Genomic DNA, 23,483 nt, shown 5'->3' on the forward strand with positions numbered 1-23,483 from the left:
CACAGAATCAGGGTCTTATCTGCCTGATTTCTGAACCTAAATTCCAAGGAAATACGAAGGCCAAAAGCCATGAATTCCTGAAGAAATATTAAATGATTAAAAAGTTCTTTCTGGCATTACCAAATCCTCAGAGAAATAGGAAAGGAAACAACTTTAAATTACATTTTTCAGCATTATAACAATGAGATACAGTAGACTGAATACTTCTTGCAACAAAGTGGAGTTACTAATGAAATCCAGACTTGAGAAGCCTCATATTATCCAGTAATCCAGTAATTTTCACCCCCTTTCTCACTAAAACATTTAATAAAGCAGCTATCTAAAAAGCAAAACTGATTCATTTCTTTCTCCTTCTCTGGTAAAAGTTCTAATCGATGACTGAATGACCCAAAGTTAGATAGCAGAAAGGAGAAAGGAAAGTATAAAAAGAATTTGGACTATACCAACTGGATAATCATTTTCAACTAGGCAAATAATTCAGTCCAGAAGTAGACTGCTGCCTTGGAATAGTCCTCAAAATTTCCTGCCCTAGGATTCTAGAAAAACACCTTTTCTACAACAAACTGCCATGGGAATATATTTGGACTATATTTTTCCCAGATTTTATACCTAACTGTGAAATACTCTTGGCTAAAGGATCCACACTACATTTTCTTCTTTGGGGTTGACATAGCAGTGGAGAGTTTACACTGAATGGAGAGAGGACTTTTCCAAACAATACCTTCCTTCTTCCATACTACCCTCAGCCTCTTCCTCTTTGCTTTATCTGGCAAACTCCTATTCTTCCTCTTCCTGCAAATCTCAGCTGAAATGTTACTTTCCTTGTCCACCTTTCCTGAACTATCAGGCCTGAGTCTGAGTTCCACAGTACCTAGACTTGCCCATCCCTGATAGAATTTTAGTCATAGAATTCTAAAGGCTATTCCCTGGAGAGAACATATTCAGAATGCGGGGCATCCTAACACTCCCAGGCACTGCACATGATAAAAAGGGTCACTGAGCATGGGCTATAGCACACTGGAAGTAAGAAAGAGGGATGAGGGTGTTTCCTATCCATTGCATCAGTAAAACCCCTGGGCCAATTCTAGGGAAACCTACCACAAAGACATAGCAGTGGAGAGTTTACACTGAATGGAGAGAAGACTTTTCTGGTTTTGGTGTTTCTCGTTACGGACTGTGAATGGTTAATTTGTTTCATTTTTGAGATGCTGACAGGCAGAGGAATGAAACAAAGTGGCCCAGTGTTATTTGGACTATATTTTTCCCAGATTTTATACCTAACTGTGAAAGACAGCTGCATCTTTTATTAAAATCATTCCTTTAGAACTGAGTTAACAGTAGACTTTTACCTTGACTACTAGGATGCTAGGTAAAAGGCTAAGGGATTATACACTGACTAGACATGAAAGTCATTCAAAGGCTAAGTAGAACTACTCTGGGTCCAAATTGAGAATCAAACACATACAACTATGTGACTTAATTAAATTGAGGAAGCCTAAGAAACCCATTTGTAGGGCTGCAAAGTAAAATTTGGTGTTAAACTCACCTCTACAAACCACCAAGTTTTTACAGAAATGGGTGGCGAATGGAGGCCAAAGTGAACTCACTTCAGTCTTGGGCCTCTTGCTCCACCTGCCCAGATACAATGAGCTAATTTGACTAATGCCATGGGACTTGCAGTAAAGCAGGCTTTGCAGCCACTGGCAGTGCTGCTTTGAGGGGAGTCAGTAAAGCAGAGTTAAGAGTCTGGGCTCTCAACTCAGACAACTTGGGTTTAAATCCAAGTTCACATGGTCACTATGAGAACTTGGGCAAGTTACATACTCTCTTTATGCTTCAATTTTTCTCACTATACAGTGAAAATAATAATAGCTTACTCAAAATATTGAAGTGGTGATTATAAGAGTATTTAATATGTGAAACAGTACCAGACATTTAGTAAGACTTCTGTGAATGTTATTTATTCTTGTTATCATTACTAGTAGTAATAGATACCACCAGAGGAATGTGGGGGGTAGGGGGAGGAGCATTGTGTAAGGAAAAGAAAAAATGGTTTAGAGTCAAGTTTGAGTCTATTACCAAAATCCTTAAGGGATGAGGAGCCCTACAGGCAAAGAAAAACCACTTTATGGGCCTCTTTGGGGATGGGCATTAGACAGTATCTTACGGATTCAAAGTCACCAACACCAATTTAGCACATTATCTCACTAACTTTCATGGTGGAGAGCAGCTAGGATTTGTATATAGTGTTCCAACCAATGGAACAACAGGAAAAAACATTCCAATCATGAGTTTGGTTGATAGAACTTCTGTAGAGAGCCATCAACTAAGGGGCTGTGGAGTACAGTTCAATGTTTCACATAAATTCTGTTGAAATAATTCATAGCTAAGATTATTCTCAGATTTTATCACAACCCAGAGCACCTTAAATTCTCCATATCGGTGAAAGGTAGCTGAGGAAAAATATGATAGTGAGAATAAGTTTGCAAATGACATGAATGAATCAATAATAGATGACCAGACTATTTAAATAGAGGACATTCAGATCATTTCAGACTTAGAATAGTCTGTTAAGGTTTTACAAAAAAGAGAATATAGTCTGGATTTTTACATAGGATATACATAATACAGAGAGAGGAATTGGAGGGGTGAGATTGGAGAAGGCAGCCTAATCAGATACTCAATGACATCAACAGTTCAGAGGAAGAAGGAACAAATTTTTAAGATATTTGAAAAATAGTGATTTTTTTTGGAGTGAGTTCAAGTAGGAGAGAATGATAAAGAAGACTAAAGACATAAGAAATAACCAGCATATTAGAGTCTTGCATCTCTAGGTAAGAAGTCTAAACTTTAATGATAAATGAAGGAAATCACTACAGATTATAGGAAATGACCCTGACAGTAGGCTGGAAAAGGGACACAAAAAATTGGAGGCAAAATGACTAGAAATCTATTAATTTCACCCAGCCCTTCTACCACAAAGGCTTCTCTTATCTGAAATCCTGTAATACCTTAACTGTGACACTTTTGTAATCATTAGTTTTGCATATATATTGTATTTTGTCTAATAGAAACAGCAGAGATTATTGGTTGCAAGCAGGAACTCTGGGGACAGGCTCCCTAAGTTCAAATCTCAGTTGCACTAGGTCCTTAGCACATATCTATGCCTCAGTTTCCTGGTCTATAAAATGGAGATAATTATAGAACCTGCTTCAAATGAGGATTAAATCCCTTAATACATGTAAGGATTAAATCCCTTAATACTTGTAAACTGCTTAGAACAATGTCTGGCACATTATAAGTAGTCTTGTGTTAAGTGATATCATTTTTAAGTTTCTTATCTGTGTCAGATTTAACTTTGTATCTCCAGAAGTATTTAGCATAATAGTAAATACTTCAAAATTGTTAAGAACAATGAAAAACAATTTAGAGTAGACACAGTGGGAATGTGACATAAAAGCTAATGGGGACTTAGCAAATGACTGAATAAAGACAGTGAAGGAGAAGAAAGATGGAGAAGCCCCTGAGATACGATTGGGGAATAACAGTGGGATTAAGGGAAGTCCAGAGAGGGAGCCATTTCTGAATAAAAGGGAGATATGGAATGTTTGATTTTAGATATCTGGAGGCTAAAGTGAAGTCACAACAGCTTTGGCAGGCCTGAAATTCTGGAGAGGGGAGGATGAGCAGCCATTGATTTGGGAAGTCTGCTACATAAAGACAATAGCAGAACCTTAAGGATATTGATTTGTAATTGAGATTTCTCATTAATTAAGATTACCTTCTCTCTACCAAATTCAAATTAGCTAGGTGTTTGTGTTCATATTCATTATCTCACCTATATCAGATTAACTGCTATAAATTATAGTTGAGTACTAAAAATTACATGTAGTAAAACATCCATATTTTAAGAGGCCATTAAAGAAATTCAACCATTTTACTGGACTACCTCTATAGCTAAATAGCAAAATATTAAAAATTACAATAATAAAAGATAACTTAGAACTTACCCTGAATCACAGAAACAGTTCCACAGTCCTTGGCCGTGACTCCAGAGTAAACGATTAAAAACCCGGTTGAAAATCCGATATAAATTTACTTCCTCGACATCAGGTACTTTCCAGATATGTGGAAGAACTGTACGAATACTTTTTTTTACTATGTCCAAAACCTGATGGACAAACCAAAGTATTTCAAAATCTAGGTGTATATGGGTGTATCTAAAATTCAAAGATGGATACACACACACACACACACACACACACACACACACACACACACACTAACTGAACAGTGGCACAGAGTAAGAACTCCATGAATAAATCGACACACTTATGAAACTTTGATACTGGACGTAGGGGGAAAATCAGAAAAGAGTCAACTTAAAACAAAATTAAAATTAAATCAATAAATTGAGATTTTAAAATACTAATTTTTATGAAAAACAAAAGAAGTTGAATTCTCACTTTCCTCAATAAAATCAACTCTAAAGGAATTAAGGTCTTAAGTTTAAGAAAATAAACCATTAAACATCTCCATGTAAAATACTGGTGAGAATCTTTTAGATCCGGAATTAGAAAAAGATTACCTAAGTCACAAAAAAGTATGGACTATAAAAGATTAATAGACTCGATTATGTTAAAATTAAGAACTTCTGGACATCAAAAGATACCTTAAAAAATATAGAAGATCAAGTTACAAACTGGGAAATATAATCAAAACATGTCCAACAAAAAATTAGTATCAGGAATGTCTGATGAATGTCTAACAAATTGTTAATGTAAACACCAACTACTTAATTTAAAAATGGGCAAAAATACATAAACAGGAATTTCACAAAGAGGTAATTATCCCTATAAACACATAGAGAAATTAAGACTATAATAAGATATCATTTCATGTCCATTTAAATGACAAATATTAGAAGTCTGACAATGACTGAAGAGACAGGAGTCTAGAGGGTCTCTTAGACATTGGTGTGGGGAGTACAAATTGGTGCAGTCACTCTGGAAGACAGCCTGACATTATCTCCTTGAGTTGAAAATGTATACGCCCTGTGACCCAGCAATTTTATTCCTAACAGAAACTATCTCATAGGTTAAAAACATATACAAGAATGTTCAAATATTGTTCACAATTATAAACACCCGGAAACAACCTAACTCTCCATCAATGGGGGAATGAATAAAGAAGATAAGCAGTGATACACTTTTTCCTATGGGCTATTATACAGAAGTCAAAATGAGTGAAATTCAAAGACACACACAACACAGAACATCTTAGTAATATAATGGTAAATTTAAAAATAATTCATACCAGAGATTACATACAATATGAAACCTTTTAGTAGAACTGAGAGCTACTAAATTTTGAAAACACATTTTAGGAAAAGACATAAATATAGTAAGAATATATAAAGAAAAAAAAGCAAGAGACTGGTACCTTCTGAATTCAAGAAAATAGCAGCCTGAGACATGGGAAGCCAGTGGGCGGATGGGAGTCACTGGGTTACATAATAGGTTATTGCCAAAATCCTAGCTTTTATTTTTGTTGTTGAGTTCATAAATAGTATAACAGCCTTCAAAACACTAAAGTATCATGAAAAGAGGACTATAGATAATCTAAGTCTGGACAATTGAAATCCTTGAGGTTCTAAAATTTTGTAAACCTCAAAAAGCTACCTTGTTTAATTCACATGTAATTAATACTTATACAAGGCACGTATTTCCAATGAAGCTGTGCAGAAGAAATAAAAGTAAATACCTACAAATATAGTTACTCTAAGTTCAGTTCACCAAAGATGATTTTTCACTTTTTATGTACCTACTTAAAGGAACTACCTATAAATATGAGAGCGAGAGTTGAAAAGAAAGGGACTGGCCAACATAACGTCTGGGTGAAGGTATGAGTTCTCTCAAGAGGCACAAACCTGCAGAGACCTACAACCAAATAATGGTCATATATCAAGAAATGATATTAGTTATCTCTGACCAAGTCATTTTTAAAATATACAGCTGTTTAAAAATCAATTTGACAAGAAAATTTCAAAACAACATATTATTTACAGAAGAATAACAGCTACAGCTCCTCACAATGAATTGTGTGAGCAGTGTCACACCGTTCCTTCCTAGTGCATCTTCTTTCACTGTGAAATGCATGGAGTATTGCAAATCCTACAACAACAGGTCAGGGGTGTGTCAGATGAAGGAAAGGAGACGGAGAAGAGATAAGGAAATCTGTAGTAAAGTACCTTGTTGAAGAAGTTGTCCCAGAGAAGCTCATTATGATAGACAATAATGCTAAGGAAATTTAAAATCTTGAATGTGAATTATTCACAGTAATACTGATATAGTATGTGTATCAGGAATTAATCCATACCATTTGTTTTACAATTTTCACGTAAACTATTAGTTTAACTCCATATTTTTTAGTGTAGAAAGCAGTACTCATGACTGATGTGATATATAAATAAACACTAGAAGTAAATGATAAATTTAAATCATTTCACCTCTCGATATTCCTTTCTACTTCCTATGTATTAATGAGCAATAACAGGCCAAAAGTCATAATGCAGGAAGAATAAGAAAAAGTAACTAAGATAACCCATAAACTGCTCTCAAGAATATGTATGAGTTCTATATAATAAATGAAATTAAATCACATTAACAATACCGGGAATCTTAACATTGCCTTAATTTCATATTCTATTATTAAGTAATTCTTCAACTTCAAGGTGAAAAAGCATTTGATAGTATGAGTTAGTCATTCACTGCTTTCCGAATGCATTTTAGGGCAAAATGCACATGATGCATAAGAACCTAAGGGAAGGGCGACAGTACGAGCTGCCTGATCTAGACCAGGTGCTGAGCCAGGCACATTATCTAGAGGAGACTCTCCTGGCCACGGCTCTGTAGATGCCGTATTCTTAACTCAGAGGGAATTTTTAAAGCATGATTATATAATATCTTAGTCCACACAGGACTAAATGCAGCAACTTCATGAAGTGACCAAGGATTAAGAGTGGGGAATGCTCCTGCTCCGCTCCTAATATTTCCTCCAACATGGAGATGAATAACTCTTCAGGCCTCTTGTGCCCCACCCAGCATCTAGGCCTGTGGAGCGATTTCCTAGATTGGTGAGACTAGCATGCTCTAGGCTACCTGGCAAGGTCCCCCTCCTTTTCCAGAGCACTCCATGGGGCACATGCATTCTCCTCTCCTCTTTGCCTCCATTTCTAAAGGGGCATCCCCAGAGACACAGGTCCTGGGGAGAGCAGTAGATTAGAGAAACCTGAAGTTTGGAGACGAGGGCATGCAAACCAAGGGAACAAAGACCCAAATCCCTCCTCTTTTCTCTGAGCTTTCACATAAGCTCTTTTCTCTGCTTGAAACCATCTTTCCCTATCTGTTCACCTAGTGAACTTCTTCAGGGAGACCTTAACCTGCCACTAAACTATTGTATGATCCTTCAATGCCCAGGTCTTCCCCTATTAATAATTGTCTCCCTTTATTTTAATTTCCCATTTAATTAAAGAAACTGTTACCTACATAAAGGGAGGAATTATGCCCATCTTGGTAAAAACTCATCATGTCCCCAAGGCTCAAGTCAGGTCTAGCACTCAGTAGTTGTCTTAGTGAAACTGTTCCTTGCAACAAAGTGAAACCTATGCAGAGAAGGTAAAAATCAGAGCTACACTTTTTGAAGGCTTACTATGGACCAAACACTGTTCTAAGCACTTTTACATATAGTAACTCGTTGAATCTTCAAAACAAAAACATAAAGCAGATACAGCTGGTTCATAGCCCCTTTCCAAAAATTGTGAGGCTAGTTCCATAATCATGCACATTACCATTTCTGTAAGAAAACATGTGAATATTCAAACCAAGAGACAGACAAAAATAACATAACTTTCTGTCAGGTCATCATTTGTCACCCAGTGAGTTCAGCTGGGTGAGGTTTTGCTCATGAAAATGTTTGCTTTTGAAAGCATGTGGGATCTCATTTTATGGATAAGAACTCATGCACAGAGCAGATAAGTAATTTACCTAAGACCCAGGCCCTCCAACACCCCTCAAGGCCAAGGAGTAGGGACTACCATTGCTTAAAATGCTGTGTAGATGGGGAGACAATGCCTGTATGTTCAGCAGAAAATTTTAGAAAGGCAGAAAGCAGGCAAGCAAGAAATCAGACTGGGATGAGGTAAATTAGTGCCAGTGCTGTTTGTAATGCTATTTTAGATTTCTGGGTGGTTTGGGAAAATGGATGGAAGATGGTTTGGGAAAATGGATGGAAGATGGTTTGGGAAAATGGATGGAAGATAATTTGTGAAACGCAGAAACAAAATGGTCAGCAAGGTGCTCTTTGTGTTTATCTGTGGACTCAAGTGAGGCTGACTTACGGAATATAGGTGTCCATTTCCTGACACTGTGACTTTTAAAAGCAACCTGATGCAACATTAAGCTCTCCAAGGAAAAAAATTAATAAATGGGAGAGTCAATCAATGAAAACATTAATAAAATGAAAAGATTTGTCTTTTGCATATGAAATATAGCACATTGGAAGGCATAAAGCACACAAATTCATATTTTGCAAGAACATACAGATGTTGAATGACAAACTGCTCCATATGAACAGTTGGTCCTAAATTAAAATAATGGCATGAGGTGAGGGAGGTTTAGAAATAACATTAAAATCACTACATGTTGTACTAATGATGCATGCTGCAGCCATGGCTATAGGGTAAAGGCATCTTTGCTGATGCAAAATGAACAGCTCTGTACAGCATCATGTCAGCCCAAATGAAAAAAGAGATGGAAAAAAATAACATCAAAACAAAATGCATGCAGAAGCGTTTACAGTAGGTATGAAAAAGAAGTTGTGATTTAGAGAAGAAATACTTCCTAATAAGGATCTTGGAGAACCCTAAAATAAATGCAAATATAGTACAACCTTAATTTCACTACTTATTTCTCTTCATCCTCTAGTCTTAGTTTATTCCTGGGTACCACACCAGACGATAAGCTTTTCAGCAAACTTGGCATTCTTCACTGCCCACCAGCACTGCAATGTTTTCATACTTCATATATATTCCTTACAAACTATATAGGCAGCTCATTCTTGGCAGAAAGATGAATTATGTAACTGTGGAGTTACCATGACATGATATTACATAAGATTAGCTGTTTTCATTTTCACCTGGTGAGAATTCTTTTCAGTATTTAATTCCTAAATCCTTGACCTTTAAAGTTTACAGCCATTAAGGAAATTTTGAAATGAGGCATGTGGAAGAGTTTCTGTGTGTGGCATTCTAATCTTCGAGTTTTACAACATTCTAATGAGCAGCCAGTGAATGCTTTGATCCTGGAACAGAAATGACATAGGTATTTCAACAATGGTCTCTAAATGGAATTAAGAGATTTAAATGAGATTCTTATGTATTCCATGTTTGGAATATGTTTGGAACATGGTAGACTCTCAATTAATTTTGAATATTAATTGTTTGAATTAACTGTTGTTTGAATAAGCAAATAAATAAATGAATAAACACCTTTCAAATCCCCATTAGTGCCTAGCATAATTCTTGTACAAAATTGGCAACCAACAAATGTTTATTAAATTAAACTGCATCACACACAGCCTTTGTGGTAGCCATGGAGACATGTCATTTGAATCAACTTGCTTCCAAGAGTGTCATTAGCTGACAGCCTCTCTCTTCGGGATCCACTGCAAAATTCAAGCCAAGCTTATGCTCTTCCCCAATTGCTCCCAGTCAAGAATTGAGCATAGGTGGGACACCAGAAAAGGGTGATTTCTGCCCGGTACAATCTCTCTAAATGGCAATCTTTGTTCTGGGTTCCCCATCCGCCTGACAGAGCTTTCTCAGAATTTCACTGAAGTCTGAGTTTCTGCCTCCCCAGCCCTTCCTGTCTTCCATACACAGTCTGAAGGCTCTTCCTACCTACTCAAACTCCCTCTTTCCCTTTGTCTTTCTTAATTGGATGCTTTATAAAGCATCTAATTTCTAGCTTTATAAAGCAATAGCACAATTTTCAAATAGTCAAATAAATGGTTAGTATGTTATAACCCACAGACCCTATTTTATACCTCATTTCTCCATGTTCTACATAAAATAATTTTACACGTGAAGAAATCCTAGTACAATAGTTCCCACTAATCTGAAGCCTCACTTTCCATGGTCTCTGTTACCCACAGTTTCAGTTAACCCTGGTCTGGAAGCAGATGATCTGCCTTCTGAGATGTCATCAGAAGGTCAATAGTAGCCTAATGTGGCCACAGTGCCTACGTCATTCACCTCACTTCATCTCATCACGTGGGCATTTTATCATCTCACATCACAAGAAGAAGGGTGAGTACAGCACAATCAAATACACAGAACCCATTCACATAATCTTTACTGCAGTATATTGCTATAACTGTTCTATTTTATTATTAGTTACTGTTAATGTCCTACTGTACCTAATTTATAAATTAAATCTCATCATAGGTATATATGCAGAGGAAAAAACATAGTATTCACAGGGTTTGGTACTACCCATAGTTTGAGGCATCCACTGGGGGTCTTGAATCATATCCCCTGTGGATAAGGGGGTAAATGCTGTAAAATAAAATCCACTGAGGAACAGCCTGACACGAGTCTTAGTAGTAAAAATAATCAGCCTGCATTTTACATGTCCTAAGACTAGGACACCGAATCTCACCTCCTCACAAGAACTCTCCCATACTTAATGTAACAAATCACAGAGAAGTTCTGAGAAGCCCCTGCCCCAAGTAAAGAGCAGGCGGTATTGAACCCAAGTCCATGTGACTACAAGCACAGTAGCTCTTTCCTCTACCTAAACTGCCCCTTTAGTTTAATATTAACATATAAAACTTAAAAATAATTTTTCAATGCACTTTTCAACTCATTATTATATTGGCTCTCCTGTCAAGAGAAAAATATTTCACTCATTCTCTTATCCCACTTTACCTCTGATTTCATCCTAAATAAACAAAGGAGGGAAGAGATGAAGAAAAATAATGTATGTATATTTATTTACTTATATATTATAAATATTTATATATAATATGCTGTTGACTCTTTAACAACATGGGGTAGGGGTGCTGACCCCCACCCAGCACAGTCAAAAATCTATGTATACAGGAGGATCACGAGAAGATGGCGGTGTGAGTAGTTCAGTGCAAATCTCCTCCCAAAAACATATGTATTTATGAAAATGCAATAAATACAACTATTCCTAAAAGAGACAACAGTGGATGCAGTACAACAGCCAGGATGCATCTACATCGGCAAGAACTCAACATCACACGAAGGGGGTAAGATACAAGCCACGGCCAGGCAGGACCCAAACGCTCCCCCACCCCAGAACCTGGTGGGAAGAAAGGAGTCAGAACGGGGAGGGAATGAAAGCCCAGGACTGCTAAACAACCAGCTCTAGAAATCCGCACGCAGAGCACAGACACAAGGTGCACGGGGTGCTGGATATTAGAGAAAGGGAAAAGCAAAACCTGCGGGCAGGTCCCCGCAACCGGCGCCCCTGAGACAAAAGAAAAGCGAGTGCTTTCTGCAAGTCTTAAAGAGACAGGGACCCCACAACTGGACAAAGTCATCCCAGCACACATAGCGAGCAGCTGGGAATCCCAGAGAACTTTAGGCGCCCTAAACCCCTGGGCGGCAGCGCAGCTCTGAAGACCCTCACAGCACTAAGCAGCCTGCCAGTCATTCCCCCAACTGGCACGGACCCCGACACACCGGGCCAGTAGAGGGAGAGCGCCGGGGGCAGCGGTGCCGGAGGGGACCGGGAGCAGCCCACGTGCACCGGTGGGGCCAGAGGGGACCAGGAGCGGCTCATGCGAGCCCACCACGGCGGAGACCAAACAGCCCGGGAGCGGCCCGCACACGCCAGCGGCAGTGGCACCAGAGGATACCGGGAGTGTCCACGCGGGCGAGGCCCGTGTGCACCTGCAGCGGTGCCAGAGGGAGTAGACACAATCCCAGCAGCCGACCGGAATCCCAGCCCGACATACAGCTGCCCAGGCCAGACCCAAAGGCCACTGCTGGCACACAGCTGCCCAGCAGGGGCGCCACTATTGCAGAGGAGCGCACCTGGCATGCCTGCCACTCCCCGCAGGGCTCCGTGTCACTGTTCTGATGGAGACGCCGCCCACAGCAGCTTAGGGGATTAACCCGGTGGCTGCTCCAGGAGTGCAGGTAACCGTCACAGGCAGCGGAGAAGGGCAAGGCATCCAGCAAGCAGGAAAGGACTTTCTTCTCCCAGCTGACACACCCGCAACCTGCCTACAGCCACCACTATCACCATGAAAAGGCAAAAAAATTTAGTCCAGTCCAAGATAGTTCAGACAACACCTGAGAGAGGATCTGCAGAGACAGACCTAATCAGTTGCTCTGAAAAAGAATTCAAAATAAAAATCATAAACATGCTGATAGAGCTGCAGAGAAATATACAAGAGCTAAGGGATGATGTCCAGAGGGAGATTACAGAAATGAAACAATCTCTGGAAGGATTTATAAGCAGAATGGATAAGATGCAAGAGGCCACTGATGGAATAGAAACCAGAGAACAGGAACGCATAGAAGCTGATGCAGAGAGAGATAAAAGGATCTCCAGGAATGAAACAATATTAAGAGAACTGTGTGACCAATCCAAAAGGAACAATCTCTGCATTATAGGGGTACCAGAAGAAGAAGAGAGAGAAAAAGGGATAGAAAGTGCCTTTGAAGAAATAATTGCTGAGAACTTTCCCAAACAGGGGGAGGAAATAGTTGCTCAGACAACAGAAGCACACAGAACTCCCAACAGAAGGGACCCAAAGAGGACAACACCAAGACACATAACAAATTAAAATGGCAAAGAACAAGGAAAAGGACAGAGTATTAGAGGCAGCCAGAGAGAGAAAAAAGGTCACCTACAAAGAAAAACCCATCAGGATATCATCAGACTTCTCAACAGAAACCTTACAGGCCAGAAGAGAATGGCATGATATATTTAATGCAATGAAACAGAAGGGCCTCGAACCAAGGATACTGTATCCAGCACGATTATCATTTAAATATGAAGGAGGGATTAAACAATTCACACAAGCAAAAGTTGAGGGAATTTGCCTCCCACAAATCACGTCTACAGGGTATCTTAGAGGGACTGCTCTAGATGGGAGTACTCCTAAAAAGAGCACAGAACAAAACACCCAGCATATGAAGAATGGAGGAGGAGGAATAAGAAGGGAGAGAAATAATCATTAGACAGTGTTTATAATAGCTCAATAAGGGAGTTAAGTTAGACAGTAAGGTAGTAAAGAAGCTAACCTTGAACCCTTGGTAACCACGAATCTAAAGCCTGAAATGGCAATAAGTACATGTCTTTCAATTATCACCCTAAATGTAAATGAACTGAATGCACCAATCAAAAGACACAGAGTAATAGAATGGATAAAAAAGCAAGACCCATCCATATGCTGCTTACAAGAGACTCACCTCAAACCCAAAGACATGCACAGATTAAAAGTCAAGGGACAGAAAAAGATATTTCATGCAAACAACAGGGAGAAAAAAGCAGGTGTTGCAATACTAGTATCAGACAAAATAAACTTCAAAACAAAGAAGTAACAAGAGATAAAGAAGGACATTACATAAATATAAAGGGCTCAGTCCAACAAGAGGATATAACCATTATAAACATATATGCACCCAATACAGGTGCACCAATATATGTGAAACTAATACTAACAGAATTAAAGGTGGAAATAGAATGCAATGCATTCATTCTGGGAGACTTCAACACACCACTCACTCCAAAGGACAGATCCACCAGACAGAAAATAAGTAAGGACACAGAGGCACTGAACAACACACAAGAACAGATGGACCTAATAGACATCCATTGAACTCTACATCCAAAAGCAACAGGATATACATTCTTCTCAAGTGCACATGGAACATTCTCCAGAATAGACCACATACTAGGCCACAAAAAGAGCCTCCGTAAATTCCAAAAGATTGAAATCCTACCAACCAACTTTTCAGACCACAAAGGTATAAAACTAGAAATAAATTGTACCAAGAAAGCAAAATGGCTCACAAACACATGGAGGCTTAACAACATGCTCCTAAATAGTCAATGGATCAACGACCAAATTAAAATGGAGATCCAGCAATATATGGAAACAAATGACAACAACAACACAAAGCCCCAACTACTGTGAGATGCAGCAAAAGTAGTCTTAAGAGGAAAATATATAGCAATCCAGGCATATTTAAAGAAGAAAGAACAATCCCAAATGAATAGTCTAATGTCAAAATTATCGAAATTGGATAAAAGAAGAACAAATGAGGCCTCAGGTCAGCAGATGGAGGAACATAATAAAGATCAGAGAAGAAATAAATAAAATTGAGAAGAATTAAACAATAGAAAAAAATCAATGAAACCAAGAGCTGGTTCTTCGAGAAAATAAACAAAATAGATAAGCCTCTAGCCAGACTTATTAAGAGAAAAAGAGAGTCAACACACATCAACAGAATCAGAAACGAGAAAGGAAAAATCATGACAGACCCCACAGAAATACAAAGAATTAGTAGAGAACACTTAGAAAACCTATATGCTAACAAGCTGGAAAACTAGGAGAAATGGACAACTTCCTAGAAAAATACAACCTTCAAAGACTGACCCAGAACGAAACAGAAAATCTAAACAGACCAATTACCAGCAATGAAATTGAAGCAGTAATCAAAAAACTACCCAAAAAAAAACCCTGAGCCAGATGGATTTACCTCGGAATTTTATCAGACATACAGAGAAGACATAATACCCATTCTCCTTGAAGTCCTCCAAAAAATAGAAGAGGAGGGAATACTCCCAAACTCATTCTATGAAGTCAACATCACCCTAATATCAAAACAGGCAAAGACCCAACCAAGAAAGAAAACTACAGACCAATATCCCTGATGAATGTAGATGCAAAAATACTCAACAAAATATTAGCAAACAAAATCCAAAAATACATCAAGAGGATCATACACCATGACCAAGTGGGATTCATCCCAGGGATGCAAGGACGGTACAACATTTGAAAATCCATCAACATCATCCACCACATCAACAAAAAGAAGGACAAAAACCACATGATAATCTCCATAGATGCTGAAAAAGTATTCAACAAGATTCAACATTCATTCATGATAAAAACTCTCAACAAAATGGGCACAGAGGGCAAGTACCTCAACATAATAAAGGCCATATATGATAAACCCACAGCTAACATCATACTGAACTGCAAGAGGCTGAAAGCTTTCCTCTGAGATCGGAAACAAGACAGGGATGCCCACTCTCCCCACTGTTATTCAACATAGTAGTAGAGGTCCTAGCCATGGCAATTAGACAAAACGAAGAAATACAAGGAATCCAGATTGGTAAAGAAGAAGTCAAACTGTCACTATTTGCAGATGACATGATATTGTACATAAAAAAACCCTAAAGACTCCACTCCAAAACTACTAGAACTAATATTGGAATTCAGCAATGTTGCAGGATACAAAATTAACACACAGAAATCTGTGGCCTTCCTATACACTAATGACCTAATAGAAAAAGAAATCAGGAAAACAATTCCATTCACAATAGCATCAAAAAGAATAAAATACCTAGGAATAAACCTAACCAAGGAAGTGAAAGACCTATACCCTGAAAGCTACAAGACACTTTTAAGAGAAATTAAAGAGGACACTAACAAATGGAAACTCATCTCATGCTCTTGGCTAGGAAGAATTAATATCGTCAAAATGGCCATCCTGCCCAAAGCAATATACAGATTTGATGCAATCCCTATCAAATTACCAACAGCATTCTTCAATGAACTGGAACAAATAGTTCAAAAATTCATATGGAAACACCAAAGACCCCCGAATAGCCAAAGCAATTCTGAGAAGGAAGAATAAAGTGGGAGGGATCTCACTCCCCAACTTCAAGCTCTACTACAAAGCCACCATAATCAAGACAATCTGGTATTGGCACAAGAACAGAGCCACAGACCAGTGGAACAGAATAGAGACTCCAAACATTAACCCAAACATATATGGCCAATTAACATATGATAAAGGAGCCATGGACATACAATGGGGAAATGACAGACTCTTCAACAGTTGGTGCTGGCAAAACTGGACAGCTACATGTAAGAGAATGAAACTGGTTCACTGTCTAAACCCATACACAAAAGTAAATTCGCAATGGATCAAAGACCTGAATGTAAGTCATGAAACCATAAAACTCTTAGAAAAAAACATAGGCAAAAATCTCATGGACATAAACATGAATGGCTTCCTCATAAACATATCTCCCCGGACAAGGGAAACAAAAGCAAAAATGAACAAGTGGGACTATATCAAGCTAAAAAGCTTCTGTACAGCAAAGGACACCATCAATAGAACAAAATGGTATCCTACAGTATGGGAGAATATATTCATAAATGACAGATCTGATAAAGGGTTGACCTCCAAAATATATAAAGAGCTCATTCACCTCAACAAACAAAAGGCAAATAATCTAATTATAAAATGGGCAGAGCATCTGAACAGACACTTCTTCAAAGAAGAAATTCAGATGGCCAACAGACACATGAAAAGATGTTCCACATTGCTAGTCATCAGAGAAATGCAAATTGTAACCACAATGAGATATCACCTCACACCAGTCAGGATGGCCACTATCCAAAAGACAAACAACAACAAATGCTGGTGAGGTTGTGGAGAAAGGGGAACCCTCCTACACTGCTGGTGGGAATGTAAATTAGTTCAACCATTGTGGGAAGCAATATGGAGGCTCCTCAAAGAGCTCAAAATAGAAATACCATTTGACCCAGGAATTCCACTTCTAGGAATTTACCCTAAGAATGCAGCACTCCAGTTTGAAAAAGACAGATGCACCCCTATGTTTAGCGCTGCACTATTTACAATAGCCAAGATATGGAAGCAACCTAAATGTCCATCAGTAGATGAATGGATAAAGAAGATGTGGTACATATACACAATGGAATATTACTCAGCCATAAGAAAAAAACAGATTCTAACATTTGCAACAACATGGATGGAGCTAGAGGGTATTATGCTCAGTGAAATAAACCAGGCGGAGAAAGACAAGTACCAAATGATTTCACTCATATGTGGAGTATAAGAACAAAGGAAAACTGAAGAACAAAACAGCAGCAGAATCACAGAACCCAAGAATGGACTAACAGTTACCAAAGGGAAAGGGACTGGGGAAGATGGGTGGTAAGGGAGGGATAAGGGCAGGGAAAAAGAAAGGGGGCGTTACGATTAGCATGTATAGGGTCGGGGGGGCACGGGGAGGGCTGTGCCACACAGAGAAGACAAGTAATGATTTTACAGCATCTTACTATGCTGATGGACAGTCACTGTGAAGAGGTATGTGGGGGGAACTTGGTGAAGAGGGGAGCCTAGTAAACATAATGTTCTTCATGTAATTGTAGATTAATGATACCAAAATAAAATTTAAAAATTGCAACAACAAAAAAATCTATGTACACATGACTTTGACTCTCCCCAAAAACTTGACTACTAATACCCTAGTGTTAACCAGAAGTCTTATTGATAACATGAACAGTCAATTCACACACACTTTGTATGTTATTATGTAGTGTACATTTATACATATTATGCAATTTTGCATGTATTATATAGTGTATTCTTACAATAAAGTAAGCTAGAGAAAATGAAGTGCTATTTCCAAATTGTCACAAATCTCCAAAACATTTTCCAATATACTTAGTGAGAAAAACCTGTGCATGAGAGTGTACCCACACAGTTCAAACCCTTACTGTTCAAGGGTTAACTGTATATAAATAAACTGTATATAAATAACGTATTTAAGCTTACCCCAGTGATTATTTCCACAATATATCCCCATACTTTTCCTATCTGGAGTGAAATTTAAGTATTGCGCTTAAATAATTCTAATGCTATTGATTAGGTGGACAAAATGTAAAAAAAAAAAAAAAAAATCCCAACAAAAAAAGTTTTTGTGTTTACGTGAGAGCTCAAGACCTCCACGCTGGCTGGCTGGCTGACTTGTATTCATGCTGCATTTGTTATGCTTCTGTTGGTGAGCATGGGTGAAAGAACCAATACGTTTGGTAGGGTTAATTTTGCCCCCACCAAACTGAAAATTTTACAAAAATTTGTTTCCTTATTATTCAAGTAATGACTCATGGGTAAGAGCTCTTATGATGAGGGGCAGGAAGTCTTCGCAGAAACAGTGCTGCAGAAAGCTGCCCTCTGCTTCTCTTCCCAGGAGTGCCCCACCCTTCACTGTGTACCTGAGAAATGAGAGTCTGTTCTGGAAAAGTATCTTGAAGAGCAAAACTGTTGTGGAAAGAAAAGGAAACACAGTGATCATGACAACAGCAAGAAAAAAATGCTACAACTAAGTTGCACGTATGTAAATCCTGGGCTTCCTTCCCCTTCTCATCATAGGGAATATAGGCCTGGCACCCTCAGCCACCTTTCAGGACCTCAATGAAAGTGGGCAACTTTGCAAGACAAACTTGCTCTACTTAAGATAAGCCCTTACTGTTCTCCGAGTCAGACTTCAAGCTATGAATTCTTCTGCCAAAATATAATTGTCCGTTGAATTACCTATATAGAAGTATAATTGTAACTGCTTGGGTAGAGCAAACTACAGGACTTTTAACAAGCTTTGTATTGGAGATGGGATATCTTATTATTTTTACAAGCACAAAGGCAATGTAGTACTTTTGATTTATGCTACAATGGAAGAAGCACCAAAGGAACTCAAAGAAAGGGTAACTACATACATAAATTGTAATAAAAATCATGTCTTCTCACATTAGAGCCTCCACACCCTCACATAACCATATGTGGTAAATACAGAGCTGTAATTGCACATCTGAGAACTAGAGGTTTTCAAATGAGTTGACACAAAGTTAACTCACTCCAAACATTCTTCGAGTAAGTCAGTACAGGGAAATAGAGACACTGGCATATATAAGTATTCTATAGTACTTGTTAGCAAATTTATAAGCAAGTACTTACTTTTACTTAAAATTTATAAGTCAAACTGAGCACAACTCTAAAACATGAAATAACTCTTTTGTTCCAATTTACAAATATTATTACTATTGACACAAATCATTTGATCACCCCATACACTGTTTATCAGACCTTCTTAAATCACACATAAAAAAAAAACAGCATTGTTTCAATTTGTTGTTCAAATAAACACAAATCACTAGTAAAGAAAGAAGGGTTCAGAAAGAAGCTAGCTTGCTGTTGACAGAGTTCTTAAATGAGTCTAGAACTGAATCAACTCAATGTTTATAGAACATTCCTACATCACCTACAGGTGACCGCAAAGACAGACGTCACCTGTAGGAGATTAACACAGAAGCCTCTCAAGAAAGATCAGCATGACAGAGTACAAAGTGCCCTGACGACTTAGAATATGAAAGATAGTATCTGGTTGTGGGGGATCCAGACCAAGCTTCACAGAAATGCTTGTGTCTCCTATTATTATTCCATTTTTAAATTAAAATATATATATATACAAAAACAAAAGGAGAAATGTCATCACTTACCTTTTTCTGGCTCAGTAAGTCTACAGAAAGAAATCATCTTAACAATTTGGTACCTAGTTCTTTAAAAATTGTAATGCTAGATACATATGTTTAAACAGTACACACACCATAGGTCATAGGTCATTTAAGAGGGGACAATACCAATTATTCTATTACTTGTTTGTTTAATTTACAATCTTGATGTCTATTTAGGATGGTATATGGAAGGGAAAAAGTTGGCAGCGGCACTCCCTCTTGGAGATGCCTGAGGCAACGCTGACCTTACTGGGCATTCCTGCAAACTCCCTAAAGGAATTTCTCAGCGGGAAGATAACAGAGAAAGTTCTTATCTAAGAACATATTTAGAAGCCTACCCTGGTCTATTTAGATCCACACTATCAAATGCAATAACTAGACATATTTGGATATTTAAATTTAAGTTAATTAAAATTACAAGTTCAGTTCTTCAGTTGCAACACCACATTTCAAGCGCTCACTCAGTGGCCATATGTGGCTAGTGACCACGATATTAGATATCACAGATATGGAACACTTCTGTGACTGTAGAAAGTTCTATGGGACAAGACTCTTGTAAATAAACCTGGCATTTTTATCTCATTTGGCAAGAGAATGGAAGTTAATCACAAAGAGTACATGGGTAATTAATGGAGAATAAAAACGAAGGCCACCGAAATTTGGAAAGCAACCTACCCCTGTGCTAATGTCAACCACACATAGTGGCACTTGCCACTCAACTCAGAATGCCTCTGAGTGTGTGAAAAAGGATGCCTTACAGCCAGTGGGCTCAGGGCCTCCCAATGACCATGCACTTGGTGACAGTTCATTCATCCTTCACTCATGATTAGTAAAGTTCAGCTAATTTTACTAACGCATGTTTGTTTCATATGTCATGAGTCATAATCTTGTGCTGTATCTCAGGTTGAGATCTATGATTCCAGAATATTATTCAATTTGATGCAACTGAATAGTATGGATGTATTATAATTTATTTAATCATTGACAGACATTTAGGCTGCTTCAAATGTTCTACTTTTGCAAATAACACTGCAGCAAATGCTCATATACATAAATCTCTTATACATTTAGACTGTTATTCTGTAGGATATAATGCTGGAAGTGGTTTTGCTGAGTTATAAGGTTATGAATATTTGCAATTTTGGTAGATACCACAAACTGTCTTTCTAAATTGTTGACCAATGTATTCTTCCTCGAATAGGAAAGTAAAAGTCCTTTTATCCAAAAATGAAGTAATGGATGTACTTCATAATGCTTACCACAAATGTAGCTCCCAATAAATGGTAATCTATGATGAAAAAAACTAAAAAGCTCTTTTATCCACTCTATTTCCATCAATAGATATTATCTGTCTTACTAATTTTTGCCTATCTGATGATTTTTACTTTCTTTTCCTTCATCATCAGTGAGACCAAGGATATATTTGCATGTTAATTGGCTATTGGGAGATATATAAATTGTCTTCCCATGGCCTTTTTATACACTTTGCCACCTTATTTATAAATAAAAATCAGGGTAGTATTTTTTGCTGAGTGACTTGCAGGAGGTGTTGCTTTCCTGGTCTTCGTGTTTTATGGGCTGGCTGCCAGCAGGTGTCATCCTCAGCCACCCTGCCCACCACTCTTCTCACCACTCTTGTCTCCTCGTGGTTTAAGACATCTATTATCATCAGTTAAGTTTCACGTACTCAAACCTGTCAATCTTTTCCTTTTGGACTTCCAGGTTTTAGGTCTTTCTTAAGAAGTTGTTTTGCCATTCTGAGATTACAAACATACTCTTCTTAAACTTTTAATCTTTTGTTTTTTACACATAAAAATTATAATATTACTGGAATTTATTTTTGTATATGATGAGAAATAAGGTTCCAACTTAGTTTTCTTACAAATAGGCAATTGCTTCAGTATCATTTAGGGAAAAAAATTATCTTTCCTCCACTGATTTGAAATGTCACATTTATCATGTACCCATATCTTACTAACACTTTATCTGTCCCCATGCAGTCAAAAATACAGGTCCAACTCCTGATTCCCCAACAAACTTTACTACTGTATTCTGTTTTAATTAGCAACTTAACTATACTCTTCTTTCATCTAGATTACAAAAAGTACATGGACTTGAGGAAATCCAGGGCTCCAATTCTAATAAAAGGTCCATATTTTAATCAGCCAAGGCCACAGTCAGTGACCTGGCAAATATGCATTCAGGTCTTACAGTATGTTTCAATCCACCTCTGTAACCAACTTTGCTATCCCCTCCTCAACAGCAGCCCAGACAGAACACTTAAATAATTATTTGTTAAATGTGTTAATGCATATCAGTGACAGGTAATTTACTCAGATGAAAGTATATATTTTTAAAGTCATAATTTTATCAGTATCAACTTTCAGCTTATTAGCAATAAATCCTAGAGAGAGGAAATGATAGCTTGCATTACTGAAGGAATACAACAACTTCACTAAAGCTACTAAAATAGTGTATCTCCCCCAACTAGTGTTGCAGCATGTCCAGAACCAAAATCAAAGCAAAACCAAACAACAGTAATAACACATCCCTGCCCTTTCCCCAGCATCCACCCACTTAGTGTTCACACTAGCCAAGCAGCCTTTAGCTCTTGCCTTCATTCGTCTGAAACCCTTCTAGCTGGTCTCTACTTCTATTCTGCCACATTCTGTCTCCCCAATTCTATTCCCCACAAGTAGCTCTCATGATCCTTTTAAATTATAAAACAGACTATGTTTAACTCTTCCAATAGCTTCCCAATCACTTGAAATAAAACCCCAAGTCTTCCCATGGCCTATGAAGTTGATATGAGCCCTGCCTACCTATCCAACTTCAGCCCTACCACATTGCTCCCTCTTGATCACCACAAACCAATCGTCCTATAAATAAGAAAATAAAACAGCACCTTCCAGCCTTCATGCACACATCAAGCTAACTTCTACCTCAGGGCCTTGAACTGCTCTTCCCTCTGCCTAACACAGTGTACCTGCAGATATCTACACAGTATTATTCTCATTTCATTTAGGTCCTTGCTTATGTTACCTTCTATATTTTTAATCCTGATTTATTTTTCTTCATAATACTCAAATATTACCTTATATTCTATTATATTTGTTTATCAAACACCTTAAGTAGCTCTATCAGACCATGGGGTTTTTAAAATTCATTTATTTATCCCCATAACCTAGAAAAATGCCTGAAACATAGAGTATATGCAATAAATATTTGTTGAAAAAATGAGTAAGCAAATAATATACATGTAGGTTGATTATGAATTAATGATCCTAACTTAATACATAATCCAAAGGAAAACTTGTTTCAGGGCATTACTCACTTTTCGTTGTTTTACAGAGTCCAATTTTATGAGCCAATATGAAGCCACTTTTGTTTTATGATACTTCCAGTTATCAATGATCTGTTTTGGGGAGAAACATTAAGAAATTGAATCTAGAATTTTCCTCAAAAGTAACAAAAAATAAATGGGTTGATGTGAATTTTATTAATTTGTGAAATGAAAACACTACAATACTACTTACAGTAAATACTGCCTACTTTCATTAAAAGACACGTGTAAAGATTTCTAACATAAGGTAAAGAAGCCATCTGAGTCCAAACCCTCTTGCTGTAAAAAGCACACAATCTCTTGTGAATGAAACTCGTATGTCTTGGGGCACAAAAGGTTTGGAAAGATGCCCAAGACATGGATTTTCCATGTATTAATCTAAGAGCTGTATTCACCACATGACATATAATAACACAACAATGAATAACACATTAAAAGATAACTTATATGTATTTAGTGTTCTATTATCCTTTTGTTTTGTGTGCAA

The 23,483-nt window shown here is 37.8% G+C and overlaps 1 protein-coding gene across 6 annotated transcripts in view; it reads right to left on the minus strand.

Moving 5' to 3' along the window:
- TTLL7 (tubulin tyrosine ligase like 7) overlaps window positions 1–23,483 on the minus strand; it is a 150,532-nt gene that overhangs the window by 15,097 nt on the left and 111,952 nt on the right. For 4 of the 6 annotated variants that reach the window (XM_057500372.1, XM_057500368.1, XM_057500369.1 and 1 more), the window contains 4 exons: window positions 22,988–23,068; window positions 18,361–18,406; window positions 7,548–7,663; window positions 4,011–4,171 (listed from right to left, as the gene is read on the minus strand). In XM_057500372.1, coding sequence (XP_057356355.1) covers window positions 4,011–4,171; window positions 7,548–7,663; window positions 18,361–18,406; window positions 22,988–23,068 — 404 coding nt within the window. The remainder of the gene's footprint in view (window positions 1–4,010; window positions 4,172–7,547; window positions 7,664–18,360; window positions 18,407–22,987; window positions 23,069–23,483) is intronic. The other 2 variants (XM_036890263.2, XM_036890266.2) reach the window with 1 other exon arrangement.

The sequence above is a fragment of the Manis pentadactyla genome, chromosome 4 (genome assembly GCF_030020395.1).
Source record: "Manis pentadactyla isolate mManPen7 chromosome 4, mManPen7.hap1, whole genome shotgun sequence".
NCBI lineage: Eukaryota > Metazoa > Chordata > Mammalia > Pholidota > Manidae > Manis > Manis pentadactyla.